Genomic DNA, 14,656 nt, shown 5'->3' on the forward strand with positions numbered 1-14,656 from the left:
AATTCTATACTTGTCTATATTTATATATGTATATTCATATGTACATATGAGCATGCAAACTATATGTATGCTGTTTGACGTATTATATGTCTCCAAGGATGCACAATATGGTAATAGGTGTATCCTTTGCAACCTGCCTGTATTAAGAAGACAAAAACTGTAGACGAATGGTACCTCCATTCTGTTTCCAGCAAAGTAACCCAAAGTCTGGAAAAATCAGTGGACCTTCAAACCACAGCCCAAAGGACAGTAAACCCAAAAGACTGCCTCTCCAAACCACACAAGAGGATGGAACTTTCCCCTGGGATGCTTCTCAGTAGACACTCTTTTTTACTGGGGCAGTCATTACTTCTGGATAGAACCAAATCAATGGAAGCACCAATTAAGAACAACACAGACTTCTCCCACAAAGAAAATGAATGGCTTTTGCTAATTAGAACATGGCTGGTGCACACATCTTGCTGCTTAGTGAACAAAGACGAAATAACACACCATTTATTATCAGCCATTGTTCTCTGTTGGCCTTTCGGGGATTAGCTGCTGTGAGCATCAATCATTGCTGGTCAAGGTGGGTGGGTCCTCTGTGTTCTGGCTGATTGGCTATAGCTTCATATTTCATTGGCCCTGGTTATAAACACAGACATCCTTCATTAGAAATTTTACAGTTCTTTGGTTCTTTTGTTGCCTTGGGGCCTTTGTAAATTAAACCAGGTCAGTTAGTTACACTTCTTGATAGTGGTTTGAATCATAGCTTTCCTCCTATGTACTTTCATGGGGATTTTATAATTCCTACTCTTTTACTGAACTCCACTTGATGTCCTGAGTCAGCATGAGTGACTGAACACTGTCACGTGCTTTCTGTGACATTGAAAGCACAGGACTGATAATGGTAACTTTAGATTTTTATCCTTCATTCTCAAATCCCAAGTTCAAAATCTCTTAAGTGTCCAATGGAAACTTCCTTACAATGGATGTTTGTTTCATGCAAAACATTTTTTTTTAAAAAAATATTGAATTAAGATTACCTTCTGGCTATGTGTGCAAGTGCTACTCGAAACTAAGCTTTATTGTGTTTAGGCTTGTGTCTTACCCCCAAGATGTCTCATTATGTGTATGCAAATATTCAAACAATTAGAAACATCTGAAATCTGAAACACTTCTCGCCCCAAGTACTTCGGCTAAAAAAATACCCAACCTGTAGGAATAATAATAATAGCAGTAGGGACAGTGGGAGATGAAAACAGCTGGCTTCACTTAAGTATCTGTTGCAGATGCCTGGAGTGTTTTTATCTCATGCAATTATGTCTATGTCCTCTTGGTAGGAACATGATCCTGCTTATGCCAGTTGTAGAGAGGTTCAGGGGACCAATACCTTATATTCTCTCTCTCTCTCTCTCTCTCTCTCTCTCTCTCTCTCTCTCTCTCTCTCTCTCTCTCTCTGTGCGCGCGCGAGTCTGTGCGCGCGCGTGTGTCTATAGGTGTGCCACAGTGTGGGTGTAGAGGTCAGAGGACAACTTTTGGGAGTCAGTCTGCTCTTTCTCCCATGTGGGTCCTAGAGATCAAACCTTCGTCCAGTTTGGTGGCAAGCACCGTAACCCACTTCACTGGCTCCTCCTTCACTGGACTGAATCCTCAGTCTAGGCCCTTCCTTGAGCAAAGAATCCATGTGCTCTAACTTAACCTCTGCTGCAATGCTAACTCAGCCTCCCAGGAATCTTTTGGATAATGTTTGGATAACCAATGAATGAACACACATTAGTCAATAATCTCTAGACCTTGGCTCCAGAGACTCAACAGCCAGGTCTCCAGCTTTCCTGCGTGTTGATGCAGCCTGTGTGATAATCACTCACCCACTCCTGGGCCAGACTGATTTTCTTTGCCCAATGATCATGTCAAACTATGTGTGATAAGACATCTTTATTTCTCTGCTACTTCTTAGGGGGGAAAAAAAAATCAAAACTTCTAGAATGAACACATTGCTTTGGCATTGACCTTAATTCTTTTTTTTTTTTTTTAAGTATTCCCCAAAGATCATTTATTTCTTTTTCTTTTCTTTTTTAAATGGAGAAATGTTAAGAATTTAGGAATGCAGACACAGATGAAATTACAATGTCTTTCCAAATGCCAACAAAAATGCTCCCAGTCTGATGTGATTCCCTGTGGCATGAATTTGTTTTTAAAAAAATCCCATTAATTCATTTTCTTGGCAGGCAGAGGTACTATTAGTCTCTAACTTGGAGTTCTTTACCTCTCCTGTAGGTATCGCCGGGCAGGTGTCCATAGATGCCAACGGGGATCGATATGGGGACTTCTCCGTGGTTGCCATGACTGACATAGAAGCAGGCACCCAAGAGGTGAGAGAAGGTTCTGCTTTGGCGACTCTTGCAAGTGGAGACTCCAAGAATGTATTTGTCTTGGTGTTCAAATAAAAATGAGCTTTTCCATGTAGTGAAAGCTTACTGTTGATTGAGGGATCAGAGAGAAGGCAGGACATGGTGCCATGTGGATTCTTCTTAGAGAAATTCTACCTTTCAAATGGTCAAGAGTCTCTCTTCAGAACTGGGTAATAAGGACATCCATTGACAGGAAGGGCAACTTACTTGCCTCTTGCATTTCTGGATTTCTTTTTCTAGTGGTTGTTACAGATTTTCAGGTGATACTATTTCAAAAGACGGTGGAGTCTCAGGAGAGAGAAGTCTGCCATGTATGGAAGATGAGCCTGTGACAGTCACTGGGGGTGGGGGGTGTCTCTGCTTCAATTTCTTTAACTATAACATGGGAATTGTAATAGTTTCCTCACTGGTCTCATGACATCGTTAGAACCATATACAATGAGATCTAGAAAAGCTACATATAACCTGTAATTGACAAATATAGAGAAAGAAATGTTAAATAAATAGGTATTTTTTTTTAGCCAATAGCGATGCTTGCCCTATTTCCTTGGGAGGTCATCACTCTTGTTGCCTTTGTGGACACAGGTGTGAGAGACTGTTTTCCTCTCCATAGGGGTACACCTAGCCTTTGGTGACAGAATAGGAGTCCTCTCACTATGTTCACTGAATGACTTCATATCCCACCCCATCCCTTCCCCCCAATTCTGGGTTTCATCTGCAGCCCAGCTTCCCTCTCTGGAGAAGGTGGGAAGTGATGACCCATCTCATTTCATTGTGAGGTTGCAGTGCACTTGGGATTTGCTCAGAACATAGCAGTAACTGTCATATTTCAGGAGGACCTAGGATTGTTTTGACTATGACCATAGATAAAGCCTATGAGGACCTGCTATGGCTCAGTCAGTCAGTCAGGAGGAGAAATGTCACAGGCCACCCAGGAGCCACCAGTTTGTGCCCAGACAAAAGAGGAGAATCCTTAAAAACTGTGGGTGAGAAAGCACTGCCAGACTAGCTCATGTGACTGATCTGCTAGCCATGTAACTGGAGCATGACCTTGCAGTTACATCATGAATGAGTGATGACTTTCCAGGTGTCTAAGGTGACAGCTGAGACAGAGTTCAGCCTGAAAATGGCAGAGCACAAGAAGTGACTTTATCAGAGATGAACGTGACCTCTAAAGAAATGGCACTAACTAAAAGGAGGGTCAGAGAGTTCCTCAGTGGTACTCTAAATTTTTAAAAATTGCATTTATTTATGTATCTATATATCTATATATGTGTATATGTATCTATTTGTGTGTGTGTGTGTGTGTGTGTGTAGGTCAGACAACAATTTGAAGGAATCAGTTATCTCATTCCAACATGTGTGTCCTGAGGATCAAATTTAGGTCTCAAGCCTTAAGGCTTGGTGGCAAAGGCCTTTATCTCCCAAGTTATCTTGCTGTCACCCTAAATATTATATATTTGTATACCAATCTAACTAAGGAATGTGGGCTGTGTACCTGTCACATGCTTAACTTGAGCATGTACGTAGTGGCATTGGCTCTGTCTCATATCCATAAGGGAAATGGGCCTAACACATGGCTGACAGTGTGGACTGCTCTGTGGCAGAAGGCCTATGGGATGAGCAAGAGAACCACCTGCAAATTTATAGATTATTGTTTTGTAGGGAAATGAAAAAAAAAATCCACCTTTCCCACTATGCAGTGGCAACTGATGAATACCTAGGGACAGCAATGGTAGGCTGTGACCTCCCGAAGGACCTCAGGTGGCACTGTCTGTTGTGTCTACACCTTTCTAAGCCTTCTTCCCTGCCAGGAGGAACCATGCAGAAGCAGTGACAGTGTGCACAACATGGGAGCACTCCTGCCATTTCCCGTGCATTTCTGAAGCTCTTGCTGTCAATTCCTGAAGGTGGTGATGTGCAGAGGCAGTGGTATAGGTCAGGCTGTGTGTTTTGGAGAGTGCCTGCAAGGCTGTGAGCTTTGTGCCTCCTTTGGGAGCAGGTACGTTTGGCCTTAGCTTTCGTCTGTCTGATTTTTTTTTTTTTTTTTTTTTTTTTTTTTTTTGCCTTTCTGTAGGTCATTGGTGATTACTTTGGAAAAGAAGGCCGATTCAAAATGCGATCGAATGTCAAATATCCTTGGGGCCCTTTGAAATTGAGAATAGATGAAACCAGGATTGTGGAGCATACCAACAGCTCTCCTTGCAAATCATGTAAGTTCAGAGACTTAATTCACTCACTGTCCTTCTTCTCCAATCCCAGGGTCATGTGAGTCCGGAACACGTTTCTCTCAAGAACTCATGTTTTGAAAGCATTTTTCTGATGTCTTCAAACCCATGGAAACAGCTCACAAAATGGCAGACCCTCTTCCTTTACCGAAAGCTTCCATATTTCTTTCCTTTATTCTATTCTTACAAATGGTAGTATATTTTACCTGGATTTATATCTCTCACTACAGTCTTTTAGTTATTAGAGGTTTTCACTTTTAGGAAGAATAAAAATATTATTAGCTGTCCGTTGTCCATCTCTTATAAGAAATTTCAATATTGATTTCAAAGTTCACAGTTGACCTTCAAATCCTCAGGACAGGGCAGATGATGCCCTTAAATGCTTGACAACTTGCAAAGTGGTTAATAAGTATTGAATATATTACTAACGGTCAGTGTCTGGGTGCAGATAGAGAAGTGAGTATTCTTAGGAATAGTACAGCAACAGAGATACTTAGGGAGGTGATTGTCTTTGAGGGGCTTTGTAATTGTAAGTAAGAACAAGTGATGCCAATCTTGCAGGCCAGTTAGTGATTTTAGGTGAATATATGAATGGTCATTTTGTCTCAAGGCCATCCTTGAATGATGAGGAATTTATATCCATGTGATAATTATGAGAAAGAATTAAGGAGAAAGTGTGTTGACCACATAATTGCCAGGCCTGGATCCCAAATCTCTCTTTTCTTGCCAGTTTGGAGACCCTAGGAGACTCCCTTCAACTCACCAAGTCTCACATTTTCCATGTGTAAAGGGAATTTACCCAGCTTTGATCTGAGGAGGCAAGGAGTCCATATACTGTAGGCTTATTCTAAACTCTGCAAGAGCTGTTGATTTTTTTTTTTTTTAAACTGAGATCCTACTGAGAAAGATTTAATTCAAATGGTTTACATTTTCACAAAGCTATATAGGCCGTTTTTGGATGGAACTCTGGCTTTGGTGAGAAAACATCTAAAAACAGAATACTGACCCAATGCAATCTCCCCTGAACTTTCTAGCACTTTGAAGTCTCACCACCCACCTGTGAGACACGGAAGTGCTGGGTCAGTGCCTTTGTCCATCCAAGAGCAGGATGGATGTGTGTGAGATCTTCAGCCTGCGGCTTTCATCAGGTCCACCTTGAGTCTGTCTCTTTCTCCATCTGTTATCCTCTCTGACCCTCTTTTCTTCTCTCCCCTTTGTTCTCTCCGTTCTCCTTCCCTGCCACAGATCTTGCTATGTGGTTCAGGCTGGCCTCAAACTTGAGAGCCTTCTGCCTCATCCTCCCAAGTGCTAGGATGATTGGTGTTTGTCCCAGGCCCAACTTTGAACTTGTTTTGACCTTGTTCTGATCACTCTCATGTTACAGTGCATTTATCTAGTGTTTTCTGAAAACCTTTTCTCAGAACATTATACATACATATTTTACATTATATGTCACATACATTATATGTAATATGTAAATATTATATATAAATAATATATAATAATATATAATATAGTAAAACATAATATATATTACTATATATATGTATATATATATATATATATGTATATATCAAAGAAAGGAAAGTCAGTTTCAACTGGAAGATGAACAAAAATCAAAGTATTTTTACTTATTTCTCAAAATGAACTCTGATTATTGATGTTTCTTTTCAAGCAGGTGGCCTAGAAGAATCTGCAGTGACAGGAATTGTTGTGGGAGCCCTACTAGGTGCTGGTTTGCTAATGGCCTTCTACTTTTTCAGGTAGGGACCGTTTATGGAGTTACAATTCACTCTGCCTTCTTTGCCTTTGTCTCCTGTCTTTGCATAATGCTCCCTGTGATTTGCCCACACCCTTCTTTTAAACAAGAAAAATAGTGGTTAAATTATCAAAGCCGTTCTTTGACTCCCTCTTGGGTTTGGCAGGCAGTGAGTACTTGATTCCTATGGTACTTGCTAGAAAGTGGCTGGGATCTCTGGATCACTGATCCATTTATGAGAATTCCTTCTATCTATCAAATACAAACATGAAGAGGGAATCTGCACAAAGAATGAACTTCCTATCCTCAGGCTTTCTTTGATTTAGAAACAAGTGACCATTTTCACTTGAAAGACTGGAAGGAGCTCCCAGTGCTCTGTGATCCCAGGCTGCAGTATGTTCTGTATTTGGGGAAGTCACATGTTTAGCTGTTGTTGGGACTCAATGTCAAGGCTCATAAACTTATAAGATGCATATGTGTTCGAGACTACAGTCATTTGTGGCAGTGACAGTGGCCCATCCTTTTGTAATCTTCAGTGGTTGAATTCATAGGTCATTATAGGTCATCATGGTTTATTTGTAATATTTCTTCATTTTTACATGGAGATGTAAGTCTGGTGTATGTGGCTCTTTGTGGGAACAATCGTGTTCCTGTTCCTTTGGTCACAGTCTTAGTCTGATTTTTATCTGAGGGCATATCCTGGGAGTCAAGCAGAGCTTCTGGGAAGGAATAGATAAGGCTCCCAGGGAAGAAGGGGAAGGCTTGTTCTGTGGCATTTCAGAAAGCATGCCAATTTTCCTCCCTGAATAAGGACATGATGCCTTGGGGCACACGACTTTAATCTCTGACCAGGGTTTCATATTGTGTCACTTGTCATTTATCAAACCTAACCCAGATGTCCCTGGAGGGCACTCTTTGTAAGAGGAACCATAGTATTTTATAGTCAAGTGAAGTTTTATTATTACATTTGTTTTGCTTTTACCCAGGAAGAAATACAGAATAACCATTGAGAGGCGAAATCAGCAAGAGGAAAGCAACATCGGGAAACACCGAGAGTTAAGGGAAGATTCCATCAGATCACATTTTTCGGTGGCTTAAAAGAAATGCCCCTCTCACTTTGTCTGCTTGAGATTCCTTAAAGAGACAGATGCAAGAACAGACATCAACGGAACAGAAAGGGTGTTCTCGGAGAATTCATTCTTCTAAACAGTAGTCATTTCATTTTAAATTTTCTTTAGAAGCTCAGGAATGATTATTAATCACTATCTGCCTCCTGGCCTTTCATCTCATGGCAAACAAATATAATGATATAACGTAATCCTGTTAAGTGTTCTCGCTGCTGGAGGGGCATCGGAGTAGATTTATGTCTTGAAAGTCTGGTGTCTGCATATCTTGATTGCTTTGGGAGCATTTCATAAGAGGTTATAAAAATGTGGGTTTTCTAAAATGAAAAGTTTCGTAGCTAGAATAAAACAACTTTTACAAGTAGAATATTCTTGGAAAGAATTTAACACCCACTAAGAGGACGATGGAATGAAAGAAATCTCAAGGCTGGGAATGCAGTGCCCCTCTCTCTGGACCTGGGAAACAGGTTTGTAGTTGACGAGGGTTGCGCCCAACGTCCACATTCAGGTCTGACTTCATATCTCAAGAAAGGATCCCCCCTGTCTCTTTTAGTGTTTCATCAAAGCTACTCTGGAAATCTGTAAATATTAGTGAGCTAGGAGGAATTATATAAGAAAAATGAGTCTAAAAATGTTTCTTTTATGATGTAAAAAAAAAGCCCTACTTCACACTAACATTTTATTTTTAAGTATTTTAATCTTATATTTTGGTATTAGAAATGTGTCTATTTTTTCATTTTGAAGATTAAATTTCACTTATATTTTAAGAGCATGAAGGAGGTGTGTGACAAATCTGTGGTGAGGAAGGAATGATTCTCTTTTTCTCTGCTGTCCTCTGCCCCTTGCCTGTGGCCAATACGAACTGATGCTCTGACTGACGACGCATGGGAAGTCTGTTCAGCTTAAGAACTCTGAAGGGATACATTGATGTTAAGCCGTTGTTCATTTTCGACTGTTTTAAATGTATGTTATTGGAGGGCTACATCCCTTCTAACTATGGTCAAATGATGCCCTTCAAAACCAGTAGACTTAAGCAGAGACTAAGAAATGTTAAGAAACGCTTCCCTTCCCCCTCAAGAACAAGCAGGATTTGATAGCAAGACACAGTGGTGATACATTTTAAAAAATTGCATGTGGTTTATCAAAATATGAGGTGATGATTTTGACTAAAGGGAATGTTGGTATCTGCTGTGTCCCTTTAACCTCATAGAGTTTTGCAGCCACCAAAAATCACGCATAGCTTGGACAGTGAGCTAGGACAGAAAAGGGCAGCGCGGTCAAGACTAAGCCAATTTTTGCTGGGAATCCTCTTTGCACTCAGTTTAAATTCGGGCTCCTACTTTATCGTTTGAGGAGAGCACAGGGGTACCATCTTGTAATCAGGCCTTTCTTGTTGACATCTTGAGCATCTGAAACCCAGTTTAAAGGGGAGAAGCTAAGTAATTCCTTGGAGGTCATATCCATTAAGGTTAACCGTGGAGGAAGCCGAGCGAGCGCAGCAAGCTCTGGAAGCTAGCTTTCTGGAGGAGTGTATCACATCTTATTCTCTTGTCTTCAGCTTATTGAGTCAAAGTCAATGGGCTGCATCTGTTTGGCGTGAACTTCTTTATGGCTCAGGAAATGGGCTGTAAACCACATGGTAAAACAAATTAGCTGTAGAACAACGGAAGGAGGTACATTGTGGTTCTGCATGTGGGGTATTGAGGGAAAGGTGCTGACTTCAGAGAGAGCAGAAAAAGTAGGCCAGAAAGGTAAACTTCAAAGTGCTAATCCAGGAGGCAAGCTTGTGGAGCACAACTCAGGAAGGCAGAGGCTGATGGTTAGGGACTCACATAATGAAGACAGATGGGCAGATGCCAACCACCCCAATTCTCAGAACCAGACGTCTGCTTGTTTCTCTCTTTCATGTTCAATGATGTTTTCCCTGTGTTTCCGAGATACTCATTTTTTAATGTTTATTTTTTTGAACCTGTGTGTTAATTACAGGAGGGTGGCAGTTCTTTACCTGCCTATATTACTGGAGGGAAAGTTCTCTACCTGCCTATATTCTTTGGGTGTAAATGTGTCTAATCTGTTTGTGAATTTATATAGTGGCCCATTAATGGTAGCATTGTTACAGCAAGTATCTTTTATTTCTGCTCCCAGCTAGAGGAATTGTTCCAAGGTTAATAGCATATTCACAGATTAGATGTTAAAGATGAGAAGGGATCTAGCCTTTTTTTTTTTTTTTTCTTTTTAAAGCAGGGTGAATCATGAAGTCCCTGGAGTCATTTCTAATATTATTAAAGTTCATTGCTTATTTACATGTCTGCTGTATAGTTTGTCTTTCTTGAATGTCTTTACATGGCTAGGCAAGGTAGCCCATGTCTTTAATCCCAGCACTTGGGAGGCAGAAGCAGGGGGATATCTGTGAGTTTAGGGCCAGGATGGTTTGCATAGTGACTTTTAGGGCAGCTGTAGTTACACAGTTAGACCTTGTCTCAGAAAGAATAAGTCTTCATATGAGCTGCCAAGACGTCATTAAGTTTTGAAAACACCACTAAGTTGGGAAACCTTCTCTGAGAGTATAGATGTCTGTTCCATGGTGGCCTTGGGATAAGAACTCTTGATATTGTACTGTAGAACTTAAATTCCTAACTGCTAAGCAACAACTTTGGCAATTGGTCATTCATAATCTGCCAGTAGTCAACTATTACATAATAAACAAAATGGATCTTTCGTTCTTAAGCCATTCTATAAATATTTACTCTTAAATCCAATGATCAAGGTTTCCAAGGGGAGAGTATTTTATTGATATTTTTCATTATCTGGTCAAATATAAGTTCATATGCAAGTTAAAATAAGAATATACCTATGGTGATGGAAATAAACACAAATTTTTATAGCCAATATTATTGTCTTAGATTTGGGAGAGAAGCTGAATTCAGAAATAAAACTTTCTGGGTAAAGTCATATCTATTCCCAACACAAACAGAGGTTTCACACTGAATCTGTCAACATGTATTGTTTTGAAGAACAGTAAGCGTGTCTTTTCCTGAACCACAGATAGAATTCCACATGTCTTGAAATAGTTGTTTACATTTCAGAATTCGTGGAGGAGAGGGAGAATCCTATGGAATGAGAGCAGATGCCCCACCCCCACTTCCTCTTTCTCTTGAATAAAAAGCTTTGGAATGCCAAGTCACTTCCCTCAGCTTATAGGCTTCCTGTGACTTTGCTGAAGGCACATATACCTTCTGTGTCCCTAACTTACCTTTTTTCTTCTGGTTGGGACTGATTATAGGGGTCTAAGACAGGCAGTGGAAAGTGAAAAGGGAGACCTTTTATATCTCAGACAGAGAGTGGGTTCAGAAGCTGTTTCCAGTGGCGTCATTGCTTCTTGAAACAGAGCTACTTGTACAGGTTTTTTAGATATCTCTCTCTCTCTCTCTCTCTCTCTCTCTCTCTCTCTCTCTCTCTCTCTATCTCTCTCTCTCTCACACACAAGAAAAGAACGAAAGAATAGTGTTTATAAATTGGAAAATACCAGGGCCTATGTTTGTTGAGACACAAAGAGCTCAGCTCCCTAATGGGTGCAGCTACAAAGGCAAATGCCAATTGAAATTTGGCCCTCTACCTGTTTGTGTAGTTACACCCTGTGGTTCAGGACTTCAGAAGAAAGCTGGTAATGAGCTGAATTTCTCCTTCAGTGGAAAAAACAGAAACTGTCTAGAAACACAGGATGCTTTAGGGGCAGCATAGAAGTAGAGAGAATGAGCCAGTGGTACTGAAGGGACCCGTCTCTCTTCCAGTTGGTCTTTAGAACAGAAGAATAATGAACAGTTTAGGCCTTCAAGTGCTGGACATGCCCAGAGAGAAGAACTAGGAGCTTATGTCTCCAAGGTGACAGAGAGAAGTTTGCAGCTGACACAGGCTCTACTTTTCTACCCAGAGCTCCACCTGCCACCCATCATGTCTCTATGGATGTGTTGGATCATGTATGCCTTGGGACAGTTCACATCTGTGAAAGCTAAGGAGCCTGGCTTTGTTCTCAGCATACAGATTTCTCAGATGTCTCCTGCAGGCCTATGGGATGAAAATAATCCTCAAAAGGCACCGAGTTGGAGGTTGTTCAAATCTCTCATTAACCACTAATGTTAATTCATCCCAAACTTGGAGTGTTCTGAGCCAGCTGATGCTGGTGTTTCTGTTTTACGTCACTTCAAACATAACCAAAAGGATTTTGATGAGAGCCGACTCTCAGAGGTAAAAATAAATATGTTACAAAAATTCTTCACTATACCAGGTATCATATGATTTCTAGTGGAGAGATTTGAAGAAGCAGACTTTGTAGTTAATAAAACCCGTTCCATTTCTTTGATTCGTATTTAAAGACAAATTTATATGCACAGGAACGAAGGGTCCATTTACCCACATGTGAATCACAACAGGCTACCAAGTTTGTTTTTATTTTCTAGAACAAAGTTGTCAAAGTGTATACTTATTATTGGGTAGAGAAAGAGTTATTTCTGCAAAGAAAGAGGAAAACATGGGTTTTGACATGGACTATCTTAGTCATTATTCAACGCCTGTGTCTGAACGTGTTCAACATGGTGTAGCATATAAGTCAGCAATGAAGTGCTCCCAGCAGGCTAGAATCAGAGCTTTGTTCCCTGTGCAAAACTGAAACCAGGGGGTCACGAGCTAGACATTGCAGAAGGTCAGTCCCACAGGTCTCTGTCTTTTGAGCCATTTTGTTCATGGATAATTTAAATACAGGACCATCAAACAATACAAAGTCACCCTGAATCCGGTGGAAAAGTCAAAGCCGCACCAGCTACATATAGCTTACTACTCTAATGTAAGTAGAACTATCTGCATATAATGTGATTTAATTTATTGTTGTCTTGTGTAGAAAGCGAGGACTAATGACTGTGGATATAGCCCTGTTTTGTATAATATATTTTATTTCTGGTGCAAAATTGGTCATTGAAGCAATATATTTCATTTGGTGTTTGGATATAAATGTGTATGTGTTCTTGTAAAGGTTTCTGTTCAGCAAGAATACCGCATAGCCCAAATATAACAATATGTTCTCATTAAAAGTATACTCTACAGAAACAGTTTCCTGTCTATAATTCAACTAACATATGCTGCATATGTCCAAGTGTTCTGAGGACTTTCTGTTCTCTTGGATAAGCAAAGTAAAAGATCAGTTATTGAGGATGATGTATTGTAACGTTCAAATGAAAAGTTGAGTCCATGAAAGGACTCAAGGATATCTGCCCCACAAAAGGAAATTTACAGAGATTGTAACATGTCATCAGTATAAGTGCCAACCCCAAAACATTGACTTATGCAGCTAAGGGAGGCATGGACAGTAACCCCCTCTTTTTGAACCTGGGCACCTTTTTCCCGTTGATCTATTTATTTATTCACTTTACAACCCCATCATCACCTCCACCTGTCTCCACCTCACACAGTCCCTCCCATTATCCTTCACTCCCCTCCTCCTCTGAGAGGGTAGAACATCCCCTGGGTATCCCCCCACCCTGATGTATCAAGTCCCTGCAGGGCTAGGCACATCCTCTCCCATTGGGGCCAGACAAGGACGTCTAGTTAGAGGAAAGAACCTGGGCACCCTGAGACATTATACACTCCAGCCGATATCATTGATTCATGGTATTGTGTTTATCACCCACAGTACAGAGAACTTCAGTCCTATTTTGCAAAGAGCTCTTAGGCTTCTGTGCACCAGGCACAGTGAGCAGCCTTCAGCGTTTCTAGTTTCATCTGGACTGCAAGAGGCCATCTCACTCTCTGGAAAGGCACACATTCTTATGTCTGAGAAACATATAGTAATTGGCATGGCTGGTCCTGATGGTCAGGGAGGTTCCTGAATGAGGCCACAGGTGCCACATGCACTGGGAACATGTTTGAGGTGATTCTGTAGCAGGATGTTGATTGGAGTGAGGCATCATGGGAAGGAGTGGTGGGGTGAGGTGCAAGGCTAGAGATGACCTCTAGGAAAAGGTATTCATTCTTGCTAATTTCCCATCCATCTCTGGGGCCATGGATTCTTCGATTCTTTTCCTCTATCTCTATAGCTCAGTCCCCTCAAAACATGATATTCAGCCAGCAACTTTTGACAGGCCAAGGATGCCTTATTGGGATAATGGACTTACATCTTATCAAGGATCCTCAAGGAGACCTAAATATCACTGATTTAAGGATGTGACCCATCCTTAAACCACAAATATCTAGTGTTGCCTTAAGTAGCAACTACTGAGATCAAAGGTACCAATGGCTTCACACCTTTAAAAAGGAGCGTCTTCCCAAACCATCTGCTAGCATTAAAACAGAGCCAAGGAAAGAAGTTCCTTGCACAGGTTTAGTGTAACCCCCACAGTCACCAGAGGCAGAAGTTCCCAAGGAGCAGAGAGGAGGAAGACCAGAAGTGTGTGTGTGTGTGTGTGTGTGTGTGTGTGTGAGAGAGAGAGAGAGAGAGAGAGCAAAGACCTGTGGACTACATGCTTTGTGAGAGTAGATACACTGCTTCTGGGTCACTTGCATCCTTTCTGTTTTATAACTTGGCTCTGACCCTTGAGCTATGTGATCTTGTGTGGAAAAAAGATGAAAACAATGCCAGTTACGACCTCACCAGATCGCCATGACTTCAGACTTAGACTCCTACCCGGCATACCATTAAAAAAAAACATTCAACAAATTTGTCATATTTCTTTCTTTCTGTGACATAAGACAATCCTATAGTAACAAGGAGGGCTGTCAAGGCCAGGAAAGTCCTGGTAAAAGTCGCAGTCTGTTTTCTCTCTTCTCAGTCTGGTTTGATGGCAAGTGGCCTCTGTGTCTTGATAATGAAGTGAACCTCTGAAGAAGGCATGGAAAAGACTAAAAGGGAGGCTGTGGTAGCGGGGGATGATTTCAGAGGGTTGAACACTCACATCCAGATATGGGTTCTCTCATCAGAGTGGAGGAGCCAATGTTGAGCCTGTGGCCATGCCATGCCTGCCTTCTGCCCCCTCGATTGCTGAGGTAGTACTTTGGATTCTCCTCAGAATTCACTCCCGGGAAGCTGTGGTTTGCTGGAGAAGACCCCTGTCTCTCAATTGTCATTAGGAGTAGCTTTCCTGCTATTAGCTGCTCTCAGCCCCA

General features: G+C 41.2%; 1 protein-coding gene across 4 annotated transcripts in view; it reads left to right on the forward strand.

The window, feature by feature from the left end:
• The window catches only part of Npr3 (natriuretic peptide receptor 3), a 66,960-nt gene extending 54,356 nt beyond the window's left edge, over nucleotides 1-12,604 (forward strand). For 3 of the 4 annotated variants that reach the window (XM_034523320.2, XM_034523319.2, XM_034523315.2), the window contains exons 5-8: nucleotides 2,260-2,354; nucleotides 4,471-4,606; nucleotides 6,297-6,384; nucleotides 7,367-12,604. In XM_034523320.2, coding sequence (XP_034379211.1) covers nucleotides 2,260-2,354; nucleotides 4,471-4,606; nucleotides 6,297-6,384; nucleotides 7,367-7,478 — 431 coding nt within the window. In that variant the 3' untranslated portion in view covers nucleotides 7,479-12,604. The remainder of the gene's footprint in view (nucleotides 1-2,259; nucleotides 2,355-4,470; nucleotides 4,607-6,296; nucleotides 6,385-7,366) is intronic. The other variant, XM_034523316.2, reaches the window with a different exon arrangement.
• Nucleotides 12,605-14,656: the final 2,052 nt, after the last annotated feature.

The sequence above is a fragment of the Arvicanthis niloticus genome, chromosome 19 (genome assembly GCF_011762505.2).
Source record: "Arvicanthis niloticus isolate mArvNil1 chromosome 19, mArvNil1.pat.X, whole genome shotgun sequence".
In the NCBI taxonomy this organism is placed as follows: domain Eukaryota; kingdom Metazoa; phylum Chordata; class Mammalia; order Rodentia; family Muridae; genus Arvicanthis; species Arvicanthis niloticus.